The 15,073-nt window shown below is 34.5% G+C and overlaps 1 protein-coding gene across 5 annotated transcripts in view; it reads right to left on the bottom strand.

Annotated features, from left to right (window-relative positions):
- SLC38A6 (solute carrier family 38 member 6) overlaps positions 1-15,073 on the bottom strand; it is a 69,655-nt gene that overhangs the window by 14,537 nt on the left and 40,045 nt on the right. For all 5 annotated transcript variants that reach the window (XM_057543968.1, XM_007192955.2, XM_057543969.1 and 2 more), the window contains exons 7-8: positions 5,615-5,697; positions 5,085-5,143 (exon numbers count right to left, since the gene is read on the bottom strand). In XM_057543968.1, the coding sequence (XP_057399951.1) occupies positions 5,085-5,143; positions 5,615-5,697 (142 nt within the window). The remainder of the gene's footprint in view (positions 1-5,084; positions 5,144-5,614; positions 5,698-15,073) is intronic.

Raw genomic sequence — 15,073 nt, 5'->3', positions numbered from 1 at the left:
TAAGCCAAAGCCAAATCCAGAGCAAGGCCCTAACTCTCTTCAATTCTATGAAGAGTGAGAGAGGTGAGGAAGCTGCAGAAGAAAAGTCTGAAGCTAGCAGAGGTTGGTTCAATGCGGTTCAAGGAAAGAAGCCGTCTCCATAACATAGAAGTGCAAGGTGAAGCAGTAAGTGTTCATGTAGAAGCTGCAGCAAGTTATCCAGGAGTTCTAGCTAAGATCATTAATGAAGGTGACTACACTAAACAACAGATTTTCAATATAGACCAAACAGCCTTCTATTGGAAGAAGATGCCATTTAGGACTTTCATAGCTAGAGAGGAGAAGCCAATGCCTGGTTTCAAAGCTTCAAAGGACAGCCTGACTCCCTTGTTAGGAGCTAATGCAGTTGGGGACTTTAAGTTGAATACAATGCTAATTTACCATTCCCCAAATCCTAGGACCCTTAAGAATTATGCTAAATCTACTCTGCCTGTGCTCTATAAATGGAACAACAAGGCCTTGATGACAACACATCTGTTTATTATTTTAAGCCCACTGTTGAGAACTACTGCTCAGAAAAAAAGACTCCTTTCAAAATACTATTGCTTGGGGACTTCCCTGGTGGTCCAGTGGTAAAGAATCCACCTTCCAATGCAGGGGATGCAGGTTCGATCCCTGGTCAGGGAACTAGGTTCCCACATGCCGCGGAGCACCTAAGCCCACGCGCCACAACTACTGAGCTTGCGTGCCTCAACTAGAGAGCCCATGCACCGCAAACTACAGAGCCCACACGCTCTGGAGCCCACGTGCCCTGGAACTTGTGTGCCACAACGAGAGAAGAAAAAACCTGAACGCCACAACTAGAGAGAAGCCTGTGTGCTGCAATGAAGAGCCCACGCGCCGCAACGAAAGATGCCTCAACGCATGCCTTAATGAAGACCCCGTGTGCCACAACTAAGACCCAATGCAGCCAAAAATAAAAAATAAAAAAGTTTAAAAAAAATATACTATTGCTCATCGACAATGCACCTGGTTACCCTAGAGCTCTGATGGAGATGTGCAACAAGATTCATGTTGTTTTCATGCCTCCTAACACAACATCCATTCTGCAGCCCATGGACTGAGGAGTAATATTAACTTCCAAGTCTTATTCTTTAAGAAACAATTGCATAAGGCTATAGCTGCTGGAGATGGTGATTCCTCTGATGGAGCTGAGCAAAGTAAAATGAAAACCATCTGGAAAGGATTCATCATTCTAGATGCCATTAAGTGCATATGTGATTCATGGGAAGAGATCAAAATATCAACATTAACAGAAGTTTGGAAGAAGTTGATTCCAACCCTCATGGATGACTTTGAGGGGTTCAAGACTTCAGTGGAGGAAGTCACTACAGATGTGGTGGAAAGAGGAAGAGAACTAGAATTAGAAGTGGAGCCTGAAGATGTGACTGAATTGCTGCAATCTCATGACAAAACTTGAATGGGTCCAGAGTTGCTTTTTATGGATGAGCAAAGAAAGTGGTTTCTTGAGATGGAATCTACTCCTGGTGAAGATGCTGTGAAGATTGTTGAGATGAATACAAAGGATTTACAATATTACATAAACTTAATTGATAAAGCAGTGGCAGGGTTTGAAAAGACTGACTCCAATTTTGAAAGAAGTTCTACTGTGGGTAAAGTGCTATCAAGCAGCATTGCATGCTACAGGAAATCATTCATGAAAGGAAGAGCCAATCAATGCAGCAATCTTCACTGTTGTCTTATTTTAAGAAATTGTCACAGCCTCCCCAACCTTTAGCAACCACCACCCTGATCAGTCAGCAGCCGTCAACATCAAGGTAAGACCTTCCACCAGCAAAAAGGATTACAACTCGCTGAAGGCTCAGATGATGATTAGCATTTTTTAGCAAGTTTTTTCTTTTACATTATAGGTTATTGCAAGATATTGAATATAGTTCCCTGTTCCATACAGTAGGTCCTTGTCGTTTACCTATTTTATATATAGTATGTGTATCTGTTAATCTCAAACTCCTAATTTATCCCTCCCCCTCTTTCCCTTTGGTAATCATAAGTTTGTTTTCTCTGTCTGTGAGTCTGTTTCTGTTTTGTAAATAAGTTCATTTGTGTCATTTTTTTTAGATTTCACATGTAAGTGATATCATATGATCTTTGTCTTTCTCTGTCTGACTTACTTCACTTAGTATGTTAATCTCTAGGTCTATCCATGTTGCTGCAAATGGCATTATTTCATTCTTTTTATGTCTGAGTAAGCGATAAAGTATATTTAAATTAAGGTATGTACATTGTTTTCTTAGACATAATGCTATTGTACACTTAATAGTCTACAGTATAGGGTAAACATAACTTCTATATGCACTGGGAAACCAAAAACTTTGTGTCACTCGCTTTATTACAATACTAGGTTTATTGCAGTGGTCTGGAACCAAACCCACAATATCTCTGAAGTATGCCTATATGCCAATTAAAAAGAGAATTAAGAAGAAAGTATACAGTGTCTTCACTGTCCCATTGTAGACCAAATTTAAATTGTGCTCCTAGGTAAAATCTGAGCATATGGTTTGCAAAGCATAATAAATGCAGAATAAGGGTATTATTTCCATATGACAGCTACAGTAGGAATCTGCATCAAATTAAAGAGTATCTGCCATGACAGAAATGAAAACTGTGAAAACTACAATAGACATGCTGTATCAATACATTTTACCTGCTTCAAATTATTGACTATAAAAACCAAATTACTCCTAACTATGCAATGCTTGTGTGGTCAATTATCTGTGAGGAAACTATTCAATGTGTGTACACTGATTCTCTTTAATATCCATATGTTCATTTGCAAATACAGGCCACTCTAAACCATGTAGATGCTTCTCAACAATCAAACTATGATGAAATTATTTGTTGTTTCCCTCTTAATGTGGCACCTAAAAAGTGTGTTTATGGATGTTAAGTAAACTTATTGTGGTAATCATCTCACAATATATGTAAGTCGTCATTATGCTGCACACCTTAAACTTACGCAGCGCTGTTAGTTTATACCTTTATAATGTCAATTATATCTCAATAAAATAGGAAAAAATCTTTAAAAAAAAGTGTATGTTCAGGCTTCCCTGGTGGCGCAGTGGTTAAGAATCTGCCTGCCAACTCAGGGGACATAGGTTTGAGCCCTGGTCCGGGAAGATCCTACGTGCCGTGGAGCAACTAAGCCCATGTGCCACAACTACTGAGACTGTGCTCTAGAGCCCGCAAGACACAACTACTGAGCTCACGTGCCACAACTACTGAAGCCCGTGCTCCTAGAGCCCATCCCGTGCTCGGCAACAAAAGAAGCCACCGCAACGAAGAGTAGCCCCTGCTCGCCGCAACTAGAGAAAGCCCGCATGCAGCAATGAAGACCCAATGTAGCCAAAAAAATAAAATAAATAAATAAGACCAGCAGGATATTAGAAATGAAAAAAAGAATTATTAGCAATAGATTATTTATTTTTAAAAGTGTATGTTCAATTCACTTACTTGTAAGATACAAGTTGGGCAATTTTTGCAGGGGAGGGCAATGATTTTAATGTTGATAAATTCAACAAATGATTAAATGTAAGCACTGTTAAGTATTTTTAGTTTTAAGAGCATTCATTAAAGTATAAATATTTCTGTACACTGAAACCAGGGTCACTTTCACTTCATCTAAATAATCTAAAGTTGTTTTGTCCTTGTATCCCAGAAGATAGTTTAGCCTAAGTTAAATGCATCCCAAATGTTTTGACAGCTTGGAAATCTGGTTCTATATGGTTTAACGAATGATGTGTTGTCTTGCTCTTTTGGACGGCATTTTTCTTTCATTCATTTCTCAATAACAAAGTAGAGTTTAAATAAGCTTATGATTTTAAGAGTTTAATCAAGCCATTTAGGTATGTATCTTGGCAAGTTTAAAATGTTTAATCCTACTTAAAGTTTGACAGACTGACTATGGAATAAACCGCTAAGCAAAAAGAAAAAGGATTTTTCCCCAAAATTTCACACAAAAATACAGTCTTTGGAATGTTAAAATCTGTTTTAGAAGAATTAAAAAGAAATGAGGGGCTTCCGTGGTGGCGCAGTGGTTGAGAATCTGCCTGCCAATATGGGGGACACGGGTTCGAGCCCTGGTCTGGGAAGATCCCACAAGCCGCGGAGCAACTGGGCCCGTGAGCCACAATTGCTGAGCCTGCGCGTCTGGAGCCTGTGCTCCGCAGCGGAAGAGGCTGCAATAATGAGAGGCCTGCACACCGCGATGAGGAGCGGCCCCCGCTTGCCGCAACTAGAGAAAGCCCTCGCACAGAAACAAAGACCCAACACAGCCATAAATAAATAAATAAAAATTAAAAAAAAAATAAGAAATTCAAATTATTTTATCTTTTAAAAAAAATTCTCTTATCTTTATATTAAATTATTTTATAAATATTAGAATAAAGTTTACCATCTGAGAGATATTTTTCCTACGTTATAACAAAAATGAGCTAATTTAAAAAAACATTCCACATGTGAAAAAAAAAAATTTCTTTGCAGCAGGCTCTTCATGAGAGCTTAACCACGCTGAATAAACCAGACCAGATAGAATTCAGGCACTCCAATTCTTACTAGATCTCATCAACGGTTAAGCCCCTGAAGCTATGGTTTCGTTAATGGAACAAAGTTTCAAAAATTAAGATGACTAGGACCAAATTGATTTTACGGATTAGAACCAGCCTGATTCTCATGCTTGAGTATCCCCCAAAACACACACATACACACACAATATTGTACAGAAATAAATGGATACATACACCTAGCCAAAGAATTATACTCCATCTAAGGTTTTAACAGAATTAGTATGCTCTCCTCTCTAGTTAACCAGAAGAGAAACTGAATTTGAAATGCTATTCTAGCTAAGCCTCTTCAAAATAGATACAATGAAGGAAACAGTTTTGCAGAATAAAAGTGCTTTTAATAACACGTTGAAATAAAATGGGATACCTTCCCAACACAAAACAGAGTTAAGAGAAAAAAAGACATTAACACAATGAGTTCAATTTTAGTAAGGAGATAAGCAATACACTATATTTTAAACTTACCACAAGAGCAAAGAACACCATAAAGAAAAATGATAAACTACTTGTGTAGCCAAGAAAGCCTGTAAAATAACAGTAAAATAAAAAGCAATTTATAAGGAAAGTGATCCTAACATGCAGCTAAAGCTATACATCTTGGGCATGTTTTTTATTACAGTGCTTGGTATCTGGGGCTTAGGGCTGAGAATAACAACATTCCAACTATCTGTCACAGATCATTTATGTAGCTCTGTACAGCAGGATTGGAACTGGCTGACCACTAATGGTACACTGTAAGGAAAGGCTGCTCTTTAACGTTCCGTTGTAAAGATTTTATTTTAGTGGAGCAGACAAAATACTACTGCAAACCAAGTAATAGGTTAACTAGGCAGGGCTGAAAGCTGAACAACCTAAAAGTCCAAGTTCAAAATTATTCACAACCACCTTCTGCTAAAAATGTGGTACTATGAAATTTAAAAGCCCCTTAATATTATTTTCTTTCTTTCTTTTTCTTTTCTTCTAAACAAATTATGTCCTCTTCTATAAAGACTTACCTATTTTAGGAAGAAGTGCGAGAGGGAACACAATGGCAACACAAATGATTATTAGCAGTGTTTCTCCATCAAGATACCAAGACCTATTAGGAAAAAAAGTTCTATTTTAGGCACAGGACTTCAGTGTTTGTGTTCATACACACACACACACACACACACACACACACACACACTCATACGGTATAACCATTACAACCAACCATTAGGAAAAGCCTACTTCTTTTTGTTAAAATACGTTCTTGTGGGATCCTATTATTCTTGTTAATGAATTCACATTCAAAAATGTATCAAAACAATGAGATGTCATTTTTCAACTACCAAATTAGCAAATATTTTAAAGTAAGATAATAGACAATGTGAGTGAAGAGTGATGAGATGTACACAAAACTAGTGAAAGTATGAACTGTGTAAATTACCTTTCTGGAAAGCAGTTTGGCAATAGATACTGAGAGCCTTAAAATATTTGACACTTAACAAATGACTATTAAATTTTGTAAAAAGATGTTTACTGAAAACATTTAAAATAATGAAAATTGGAAACAAACATCTAAGACCATGACAATTTTAAAATAAATTATGAGACTATGGGACAATCATAAAAAAAACATTTTATAAGTATAATAATATACTGAATATATCATAAATATATTTAGTATGATAACAAGTTTGAGGGAAAATATAGATTCATTAAAAATGGAAAGGAACTGCAATATATTGATAGCCATTATCCCTGGGTGGTAGAATGATGGGTACTTTTTCTTCTTTATAGTTTTCCATATTTTTCAAATTTTCAGGAAAGGGCATGAACTACCAGGAGAAAACATATTACATTTTTCATATAAAAGCAATAGAATAATGAACGAGAAAAGGTAGATTAAAAGTGTGATAGTGTATTTGATTATTTAAAAAAAAATGGATGCACATTTAAAAAAAGTCAGAAAGATATACTTAAAATACCAAAAGTGGATATTTCTATGTAGCAGCACGGAGAAATTTTTATTTTATTTATTGGTTACATATACATGGTTTTAATTTTTCAATATAAAAATACATGTGTTGAAGTTTTAAAAAATCAGACAATTTCCCCAAGACTTTAATAGTAAAGACTTTGCTTTAGTACATAAAAATTAAACAATTCATGAGAGAAGTACAACTAGTAAATACACATGAAGAAAAATCCAATCTCTAGCATTAATTAAAGAAATAAATAATAAGGTTATAGAAATTAAATGAGTAAAAATATTTTTTAAAAAATTCAAGGATGTGGAATAATTGGTACTTCACACATTGCTAGTGATCTTGTCAATTAGCATTATCTTTTGGAAAAACATTGATAATATGTACAAAGGACAATAAAAATGTGGTAATCTACTCTAAGAGAATAATCTAAAATATAAAGAATTCTATGTGTATGAAGCTGTGACTACAACATTAGTATAATATTAGAAAGTTGAGGTAAAATCCTATATATCTAACAATAGAAAATGTTTATGTCAAAAACAGCACACTCTTTTTTTTAAAAATTTTTATTGGATATATGTATAACTGATTCATTTTGCTGTACACCTGAAACTAACACATTGTAAATCAACTATACTCCAATAAAAATTTTTTTTAAAAAGCACACTCATTGGAATGTTAAGCAGCTTTTGAAAAAAACATTTAGTAAAATAGAAACTACTAATGATAGAAATACAAAATAAATATTATTAACTATGTTTGAAAAACACTTTTTGGGAAAAATTCAAAGGAAATAAAATGATAACAGTGATTAGGTAAGAGATGGTATTATGCATAATTTTTATTTGCTTTCTCTTCTAAATTTTCTGCATTGTAGCTGTCATATTTTTACACTGAAACATATGCATATATACACATGCACAATGGTAACAAAGTAAAATTCACACTAATATGAGAGCTGGGAGCATCAAAGACAATAGGTATTACTTTTTCAAGTCATTTGGTAGATGCTCTCAGAATTTCCAGTTGGCTATAATGTATCCTTTCACTACCAGATAGCCAAAGTCTCCCACTGCCTGTTAAATTAAGAAAATGGACAAATTCCTAGAAACATACAATATACCAAGACTGAATCAGGAAGAACTAAAAAATACGAACAGACCAATAATGAGTAAGAACACTGAATCAGTAATCAAAAACCCACCAACAAAGAAAAGCCCAGGACCCATGGTTTTACTGGTGAATTCTACCAAACGTTTCAAGAAAAATTAATGCCAATACTTCTCAAACTCTTCCCAAAAATTGGAGTGGAGTGAACACTCCCAAACTCATTTTATGAGGCCAGCATACCCTACTATCAAAGCCACATAAGGACACTGCAAAAAAAACAAAACTACAGACCAATAACCCTGGTGAAAATTCTCAACAAAGTATTAGCAAACTGAATTCAACAGCACATTAAAAGGATCATACACTATGATCAAGTGGGATTTATCCATGGGATGCAAGGGTGGATCAACATATGAAAATCAATCAACATGATATAGCACATTAATAGAATGAAAGATAAAAATCATATGATCATCTCAATAGCTGCAACAAAAAAGCATGTGACAAAATACAATATCCTTTCATGATAAAAACCTTCAACAAATTTGATATAGAGGGAACAAATCTCAATATAATAAAGGCTGTAGGTTGAAAGCTTCTTCTCTAAGATCAGGAACAAGACCGGGGTGCCTACTCTTACCACTCTTATTCAACATAGTACTGGAAGTCCTAGCTAGAGCAATCAGGCAAGAGAAAGAAATAAATGGCATACAAATTGGAAAAGAAGTAAATCTGTCTTTATTTGTGGATATGATCTTATATATAGAAAATCCTGAAGACTGCAACCAAAAAACTGTTAGAGCTAATCAACAAATTATGTAAAGTTGAAGGATACAAAATCAACGTACAGAAATCAGTTGTGTTTTTTATAAACTAACAAAGAAATATCTGAAAAAGAAATAAAGAAAACAATCCCATTCACAATATCATGAAAGCAATAAAATACTTATGACTATTTAACGAAGGAAGTGAAAGATTAGTACACTGAAAACTACGAGGCTTAAATGAAAGAAATTGAAGATACAGACAAATGGAAAGATATCCAGTCTGTGTTCATGGATCAGAAGAATCAATAGTGTTAAAATGTCCATACTATCCAGAGCTACCTATAGAGTCAATGCAATCGCTACCAAATTCCAATGACATTATTTCCCAAAATAGAACAATCCTAAAATTTGTATGGAACCACAAAAGACTCCAAATAGCCAAAGCAATCCTGAGAAAGAAAACAAAGCTGACTTCAAACTATACTACAAAGCTTTAGCAATCAAAACAATATAGTACTGGCATAAAAATAGACACACAGACCAACAGAACAGACTAGAGAGCCTAGGAATACCCCCTCCCCACCCCATATACTGTCAACTAATATTCAACAAAGGATCCAAGAATATTCAGTGGGGAAAGAAGTCTTTTCAGTAAATTGTACTGAGAAAATTGGATAGCCATATACAGAAAAATGAAATCTATCTTATAGCATTCACAAAAATTAACTTGAAATAGATTAAAGACTTAAATGTAAGACCTGAAACTATAAAACTTATAGAAGAAAACACAAGGAAAAAGCTTCTTGACATTGGTCGTGGCAACAGTTTTTTTTAAATATGACACCAAAAGCACAAGCAACAAAAGCAAAAATAAAAGGAACTATATCAAAATAAAAAGCTTCCGTACAGCAAAAGAAACAATCAACAAAATGAAAAGGCAATCTACGGAATGGAAGAAAATATTTCCAAATCATATATCTGATAAGAGACTAATATTCAAAATACATAAAGAACTCACACAGTTCAATAGCAAAAAATCAAGCAATCTAATTTTAAAATGGGCAGAGGAAATAGACATTTTTTTTCTCCAAAGAAGATATATGAATGGCCAACAGGTATGTGAAAAGATGATCAACATCTCTAATCATCAGGGAAATACAAATCAAAAGCACAATGAAATATCACCTCACACCTGTTAGTATAGGTATCATCAAAAAGACAAGAGAGGGTCTTCCCTGGCAGTCCAGTAGTTAAGACTTCGCCTTCCAATACAGGGGGTGCGGGTTTGATCCCTGGTCAGGGAGCTAAGATCCCACATGCCTCGTGGCCAAAAAAACCAAAATATAAAACAGAAGCAATATTGTAACAAATTCAATAAAGACTTTAAAAATGATCCACATCAAAAAAAAAAAAACTTAAAAAAAAAAAAGACAAGAGATAACAAGTATTGACAAGGATATGGAGAAAAGGGAAGCCTTGTGCACTGTTGGTGGGAAGGTGAATTGGTTCAGTCACTATGGAAGACAGTATGTTGGTTCCTCAAAAAATTAAAAACAGAACTACCATATGATTGGTCCAACAATCCCACTTCTGGGCATACATCTAAAGGAAATTAAAACAGGATATCAAAAAGATATCTGTACTCCCATGTTTATTGCAGCATTATTCACAATAGCCAAGATATGGAAACAACCTAAGTGTCTGTCAATGGATGAATCGATAAAGAAGATGTGGTGCATACACGCACACACAATGGAATATTATTCAGTCATGAGAAAGAAAGAAATTTTGCCATTTGTGATAACATCAATAGACCAACGTGAGCATTATGCTAAGTGAGATAAGTCAGACAGAAAAAGACAAATACTGTATATCACATATTTGTGGAATCTAAAAAAGCTGAACTTGTAGAAACAGAGTAGAATGGTGGTTAGCAGGGGCTGGTGGGTAGGGGAACTGAGGAGATGTTGATCAAATGGTACAAACTTGCAGGTAGAGGATGAATAAGTTCTGGGAATCTAATGCAAAGCAATGTGATTATGGTTAACATAACTATTTTATATACTTGGAAGTTGCTAAGAGACTGGATGTTAAATGTTCTCACTACAGAAAAGAAATGATAAGTACACAAGGGAATGGAGGTATTAGCTAACACTACAGTGATAATCATACCACAGTACATAAGTGTATCAAATCTACACGTTGGACACCTTAAACTTAAACAATGTTGTTACATGTAAATATCTCACTTTAAAAAAAAAAAAAAGGAAAGAAAGAAAAGGTTTTCCTCTACATGGGCTTCAGCCCATGGCTTCTAACACAAACTTTATGATTCACTGTGTCTCTTTTACACCTTGGTGTATGAAGAAGCCCTCTTTAATGTATCTTTAAAATGTACTATTGGACTTCCCTGGGTGTGCGATTTCGATCCCTGGTCAGGGAACTAAGATCCCGCACGCCATGCGGTGCAGCCAAAAAATAAAAAAAGATACACGATAAAAGGTACTGTTGGGTGCTGACAACTTCCTCTTTAACAGAACAAGAGAAGGAGCAACGGCAGAAGCCACACCGTGAGCACGGCTCACCCTCCTCCACCCTAACTCATGCCTTTAGGAAATGCATGTGCCAGAAACTAAAGCCTACACGTAAGTATTTCTAGCTAATGGGCCTGCATTTGCGCATGCTCCTCAAGTCCTGGTATGCAGGAGGTTCTAAGAGCGTGCAGAGATTACAAATACAACATGACACTCCTCGGCGTATCCATCTTCTAATCACTCTTGAATACATATGAAAATGGGAACTTCAAAATAACCCTCACTGAGGAACACCTGGCAACTAAATTTCTGAAGCTGGCAAAAAGCCCAGGGCTCTATGCCTGAAATCTCCTTCCTTCTGGGACCCAAAACAGACTCAGACAGTTGCAGCGCAAGGAGAAAAAAAAGGCCCAGAGGCGCACCAAAGTAGATGCCATCTGTTAATTCTGCTGTCCCTGCTGTCATGAAGGGAGAGCTGGGCAAAGGGAGCACGTTAATCCTCAGGACCAAAGACTCTTTTCTCCTGTATAAGAATCTTAGGAACACTTTGAAATCCTGAACTTTATAACATAAACTATTATATACTTTATAACTTTATAATTTCAGATCACAATTCACTCATGTCTGTAGAAGCCACACGACTGCCCAGAGCACTGAACTGGGGGTCAGAAGATAACTTTACCTCCTTCCAGCAGTTAACTCAGAATCACAGAGTTATGGAATGTTAGAGCTAGAAGGGACCTCAGAGATCATCTGGTTCAACAACTTCATTCTATGTCTGCAAAATCAGCAAAAGGATGATGATGATCTTAGTAATAGAAGCAATGGAAATACTCTATTCTTCAATAGTCACTCTGGAATTTATGGTATTTTTTCAGATACTGCCTCATTTTTCTCAAGATTGTGATTTCTTTACACTGTCTTCACAGGATTAAACTTTTAATTCCTAATATTAAAAAGAACTATTGCAAAAAATAATTTCTCTGTCCCTGGTTTGGCTACTGGTTAATATTAATCATTTCTTATCTTTATTAAGTTATCTTAATACAGGCAATTATAAATACAATGCTTTTCTTTACCATTCATCAAAAATAAAGGCAATACAGTAAGGAACGGTAAAGTTAGTTTAAATTTCATGTGCATGTCACAGTCAACTGAATTGTGCTTGGCAATGGATATTTTCCAAGGAACAGAAATGATTAAACTTACAAAATAAAACTCCACCTTGAGAAATACAAGCCAGTACAAAGAAATTGCAAAAGCACATTTTATAACTCAAGATTTTAGAAGAATATGCTAACCTGAAAATTTTTCCTAAGTGGGGGAAAAAAGAGTTATCTAACAAAACCCCTATTTTCCTACTGTGATCTATTGTAAATATACACTCTCTTCAAGCCAAAAGAATTAGAGTAAAAAGTTTTATACTTCCTGGAAAACTTGTTTGATCTGTGGATTTAATCCTATATGATAAAAATGTTCCAAGTATGAAATATAGAGTATAGATCCTTAGCTGTATTGCAAATGCTTTGGCATGCAGATTTTTCCCTGTATTTTAATGAAAACCAGATTTATTTATAAGTTGCTTTAATTTCATTCTCGAATGGAACAAGAGTATCATATGTTCTGAATTAGGATCTTACTCACATCCCATATCAATTATGTAACTCAAATGCAAGACAACTTAATTGTGTCAATCATATTCCGCTGACAAGATCATTAAATGTTAACAGAGAGCTTCCAACTTTTAACAGCCATAGATTTTTTGAATATAAGTTATTCTATGAAAAATATAGATGCCTCATAAAAATTTGGTATCAGTATTATAGCTTCTGACTTCTAATAATAATTTTTGAAATTAGGATATTATGAAAATAGTTTCTTCTTGATAGCATCTTCATAAAGGTTTATTTTTCACAAAGGTACATCAAATCTCACGGATAACACAGAAAATAAGCACAATAGAAAATTCTTAACTGCAATGCATTGTAATTCAAACCCTCAAAGTATATCAGTATCAGATTAATCTCACAGAATATTGCTCTGTAACTCTACCTAGAAATAAACTGCCCAGATAGTTAAATCAATTACCATAACATTTGTGTCTTAATTATTTTACAGCATTAAGGTTTAAAGACTAATGATTTAACTGCATTCTAACCAATTAATATAATTAGTCACTTACTAACGCTTTTCAAAACTTTGAAGTCCAAAATAAGTGAATACACATTACATTTAAAACAAGACGAGGCTGTTAAAAAGATGTGCAATTTTAAAACATCCTAACAGAGATGATGTAAACTGGCCACAGTATTTTGAAGCATACAGTTGTAAAAATTCATTTCTGACATGTAAAAATAACATTTTATCAATTTTCTACTAATATGAATAAGACGGAGTTAATTTTTATTTGTTTCTTTAAACAAATCAGAGAAAAAAAAACCAATAAAGTAAATGACAACTGATTTAAAATGAACCTATGGTAAAAGTATCACTTTTAGAAAAAGAAGACCTAAGTCTTAATAGTTCTGTCACATACTACCTTAATTATTTCTAAAATTTTATATGTATTTTTGTCCTTGTGATCTATGACAATAAAAAAGAAAATAAACAGAAGTCACCAAATTCAGGACCAAGAAAAAGGAGAACACACGTGACAACTAGTAGGATTAATATAGTTTATGCAATACATGCAAATATGACTCTGACCTTCCTGGCAGTCAGAGCAAATAGGGAAGAACTACCTTTATATAGTTATTATTACTGGAATTCCTTCTTTTTTTTTTTTTTTTTTTGAGGTATAACTGACATACGACATTACGGAGTTGCTTAATTCTCCACATTTACACTATGCTATCAGCTTACAAAAGCATGTATATTTATAATATCTTATTTGGTCATCTCAACAACTTTGTTAAGAAGGCAGTACTGGCACCACCATTGTGCCAGATGAAGAAACCTCGGGCCCAAAATTAAATTATATGGCCAAAAGAAGTTAAATTAATTTCCTGAGGTTACTGAATATGAAATGGAGAGAATTTACTCTTAGTCTAACATTCTTTATTTCACCTCTTATTGCCTTGAGTTCTTAGCCCTAAATTATAAAAGAAATTTATTGCGTAGAATTTAAAAAACATTTTTTTTTTATACAGCAGGTTCTTGTTATCTATTTTATACATATTAGTGTATATATGTCAATCCCAATCTCCCAATTCATCCCACCACGACCCTGCTCCCTGCCGCTTTCCCCCCTTGGTGTCCATACGTTTGTTCTTTGCATAGAACTTTTTGAGTAATAGAAGTTGTCCTCAATATTTTTATAGCAAATACAAAAGCAAATTTTACATAGGTATGTCATTTAGCAACTGTTTATCAAAATAAGAGCAAAAAATTTAAAAGTAACTAGATAAAGCTATAGATAAAATAAAAAACAAGGTAGCTGTATCAGATGTGATAATGAATGTGGAAACCTATACAAAGTGCTATACAAAGGCACAATATCTTCCAATGATGAAAAATCATTAAGGACTTCTACTTACCTTTTTTCAATCACATATTCTTGATGGTTCCTATTCAGATTTAAACTATACCATATTTTCCTTATAAATATGTATTTGCAGTTGTCTAAGTAGAATTCTTTCATGGAAGCCAACTTGTAAAATCTAAAACTCAATTTTGAAAACTTGCCCGGCAGTCCAGAACAAGTTCAAATATTGGAGCAAAACAACCAAACATTTAAATCTAAAAGTCTGACGGGTTTTAGTGTTGTGGTTTAGAAACTATATATAATAATTTGATGACAATTAAAAGGATTCATTTAGCCTTTTCAAGTTTATTTTTCTAAAAATTTCATGTTATACGTAGTAAAAGGAAAAGTATAATTAATCTGGGTTTTTTCCGCCATAAAAAAGAGATGAGTCAATAGTCTTTAGAACCCAGTATATATTTTTTAACATCTTTATTGGAGTATAATTGCTTTACAATGTTGTGTTAGTTTCTGCTGTATAACAAAGTGAATCAGGTATATGTATACACATATCCCCATATCCCCTCCCTCTTGCGTCTCCCCCCCACCCTCCCTATCCCACCCC

The sequence above is a fragment of the Balaenoptera acutorostrata genome, chromosome 3, assembly GCF_949987535.1.
Source record: "Balaenoptera acutorostrata chromosome 3, mBalAcu1.1, whole genome shotgun sequence".
NCBI lineage: Eukaryota > Metazoa > Chordata > Mammalia > Artiodactyla > Balaenopteridae > Balaenoptera > Balaenoptera acutorostrata.
The sequence above is the reverse complement of the archived record's forward strand: the minus strand, read 5'-3'. Positions and strand labels throughout refer to the sequence as shown.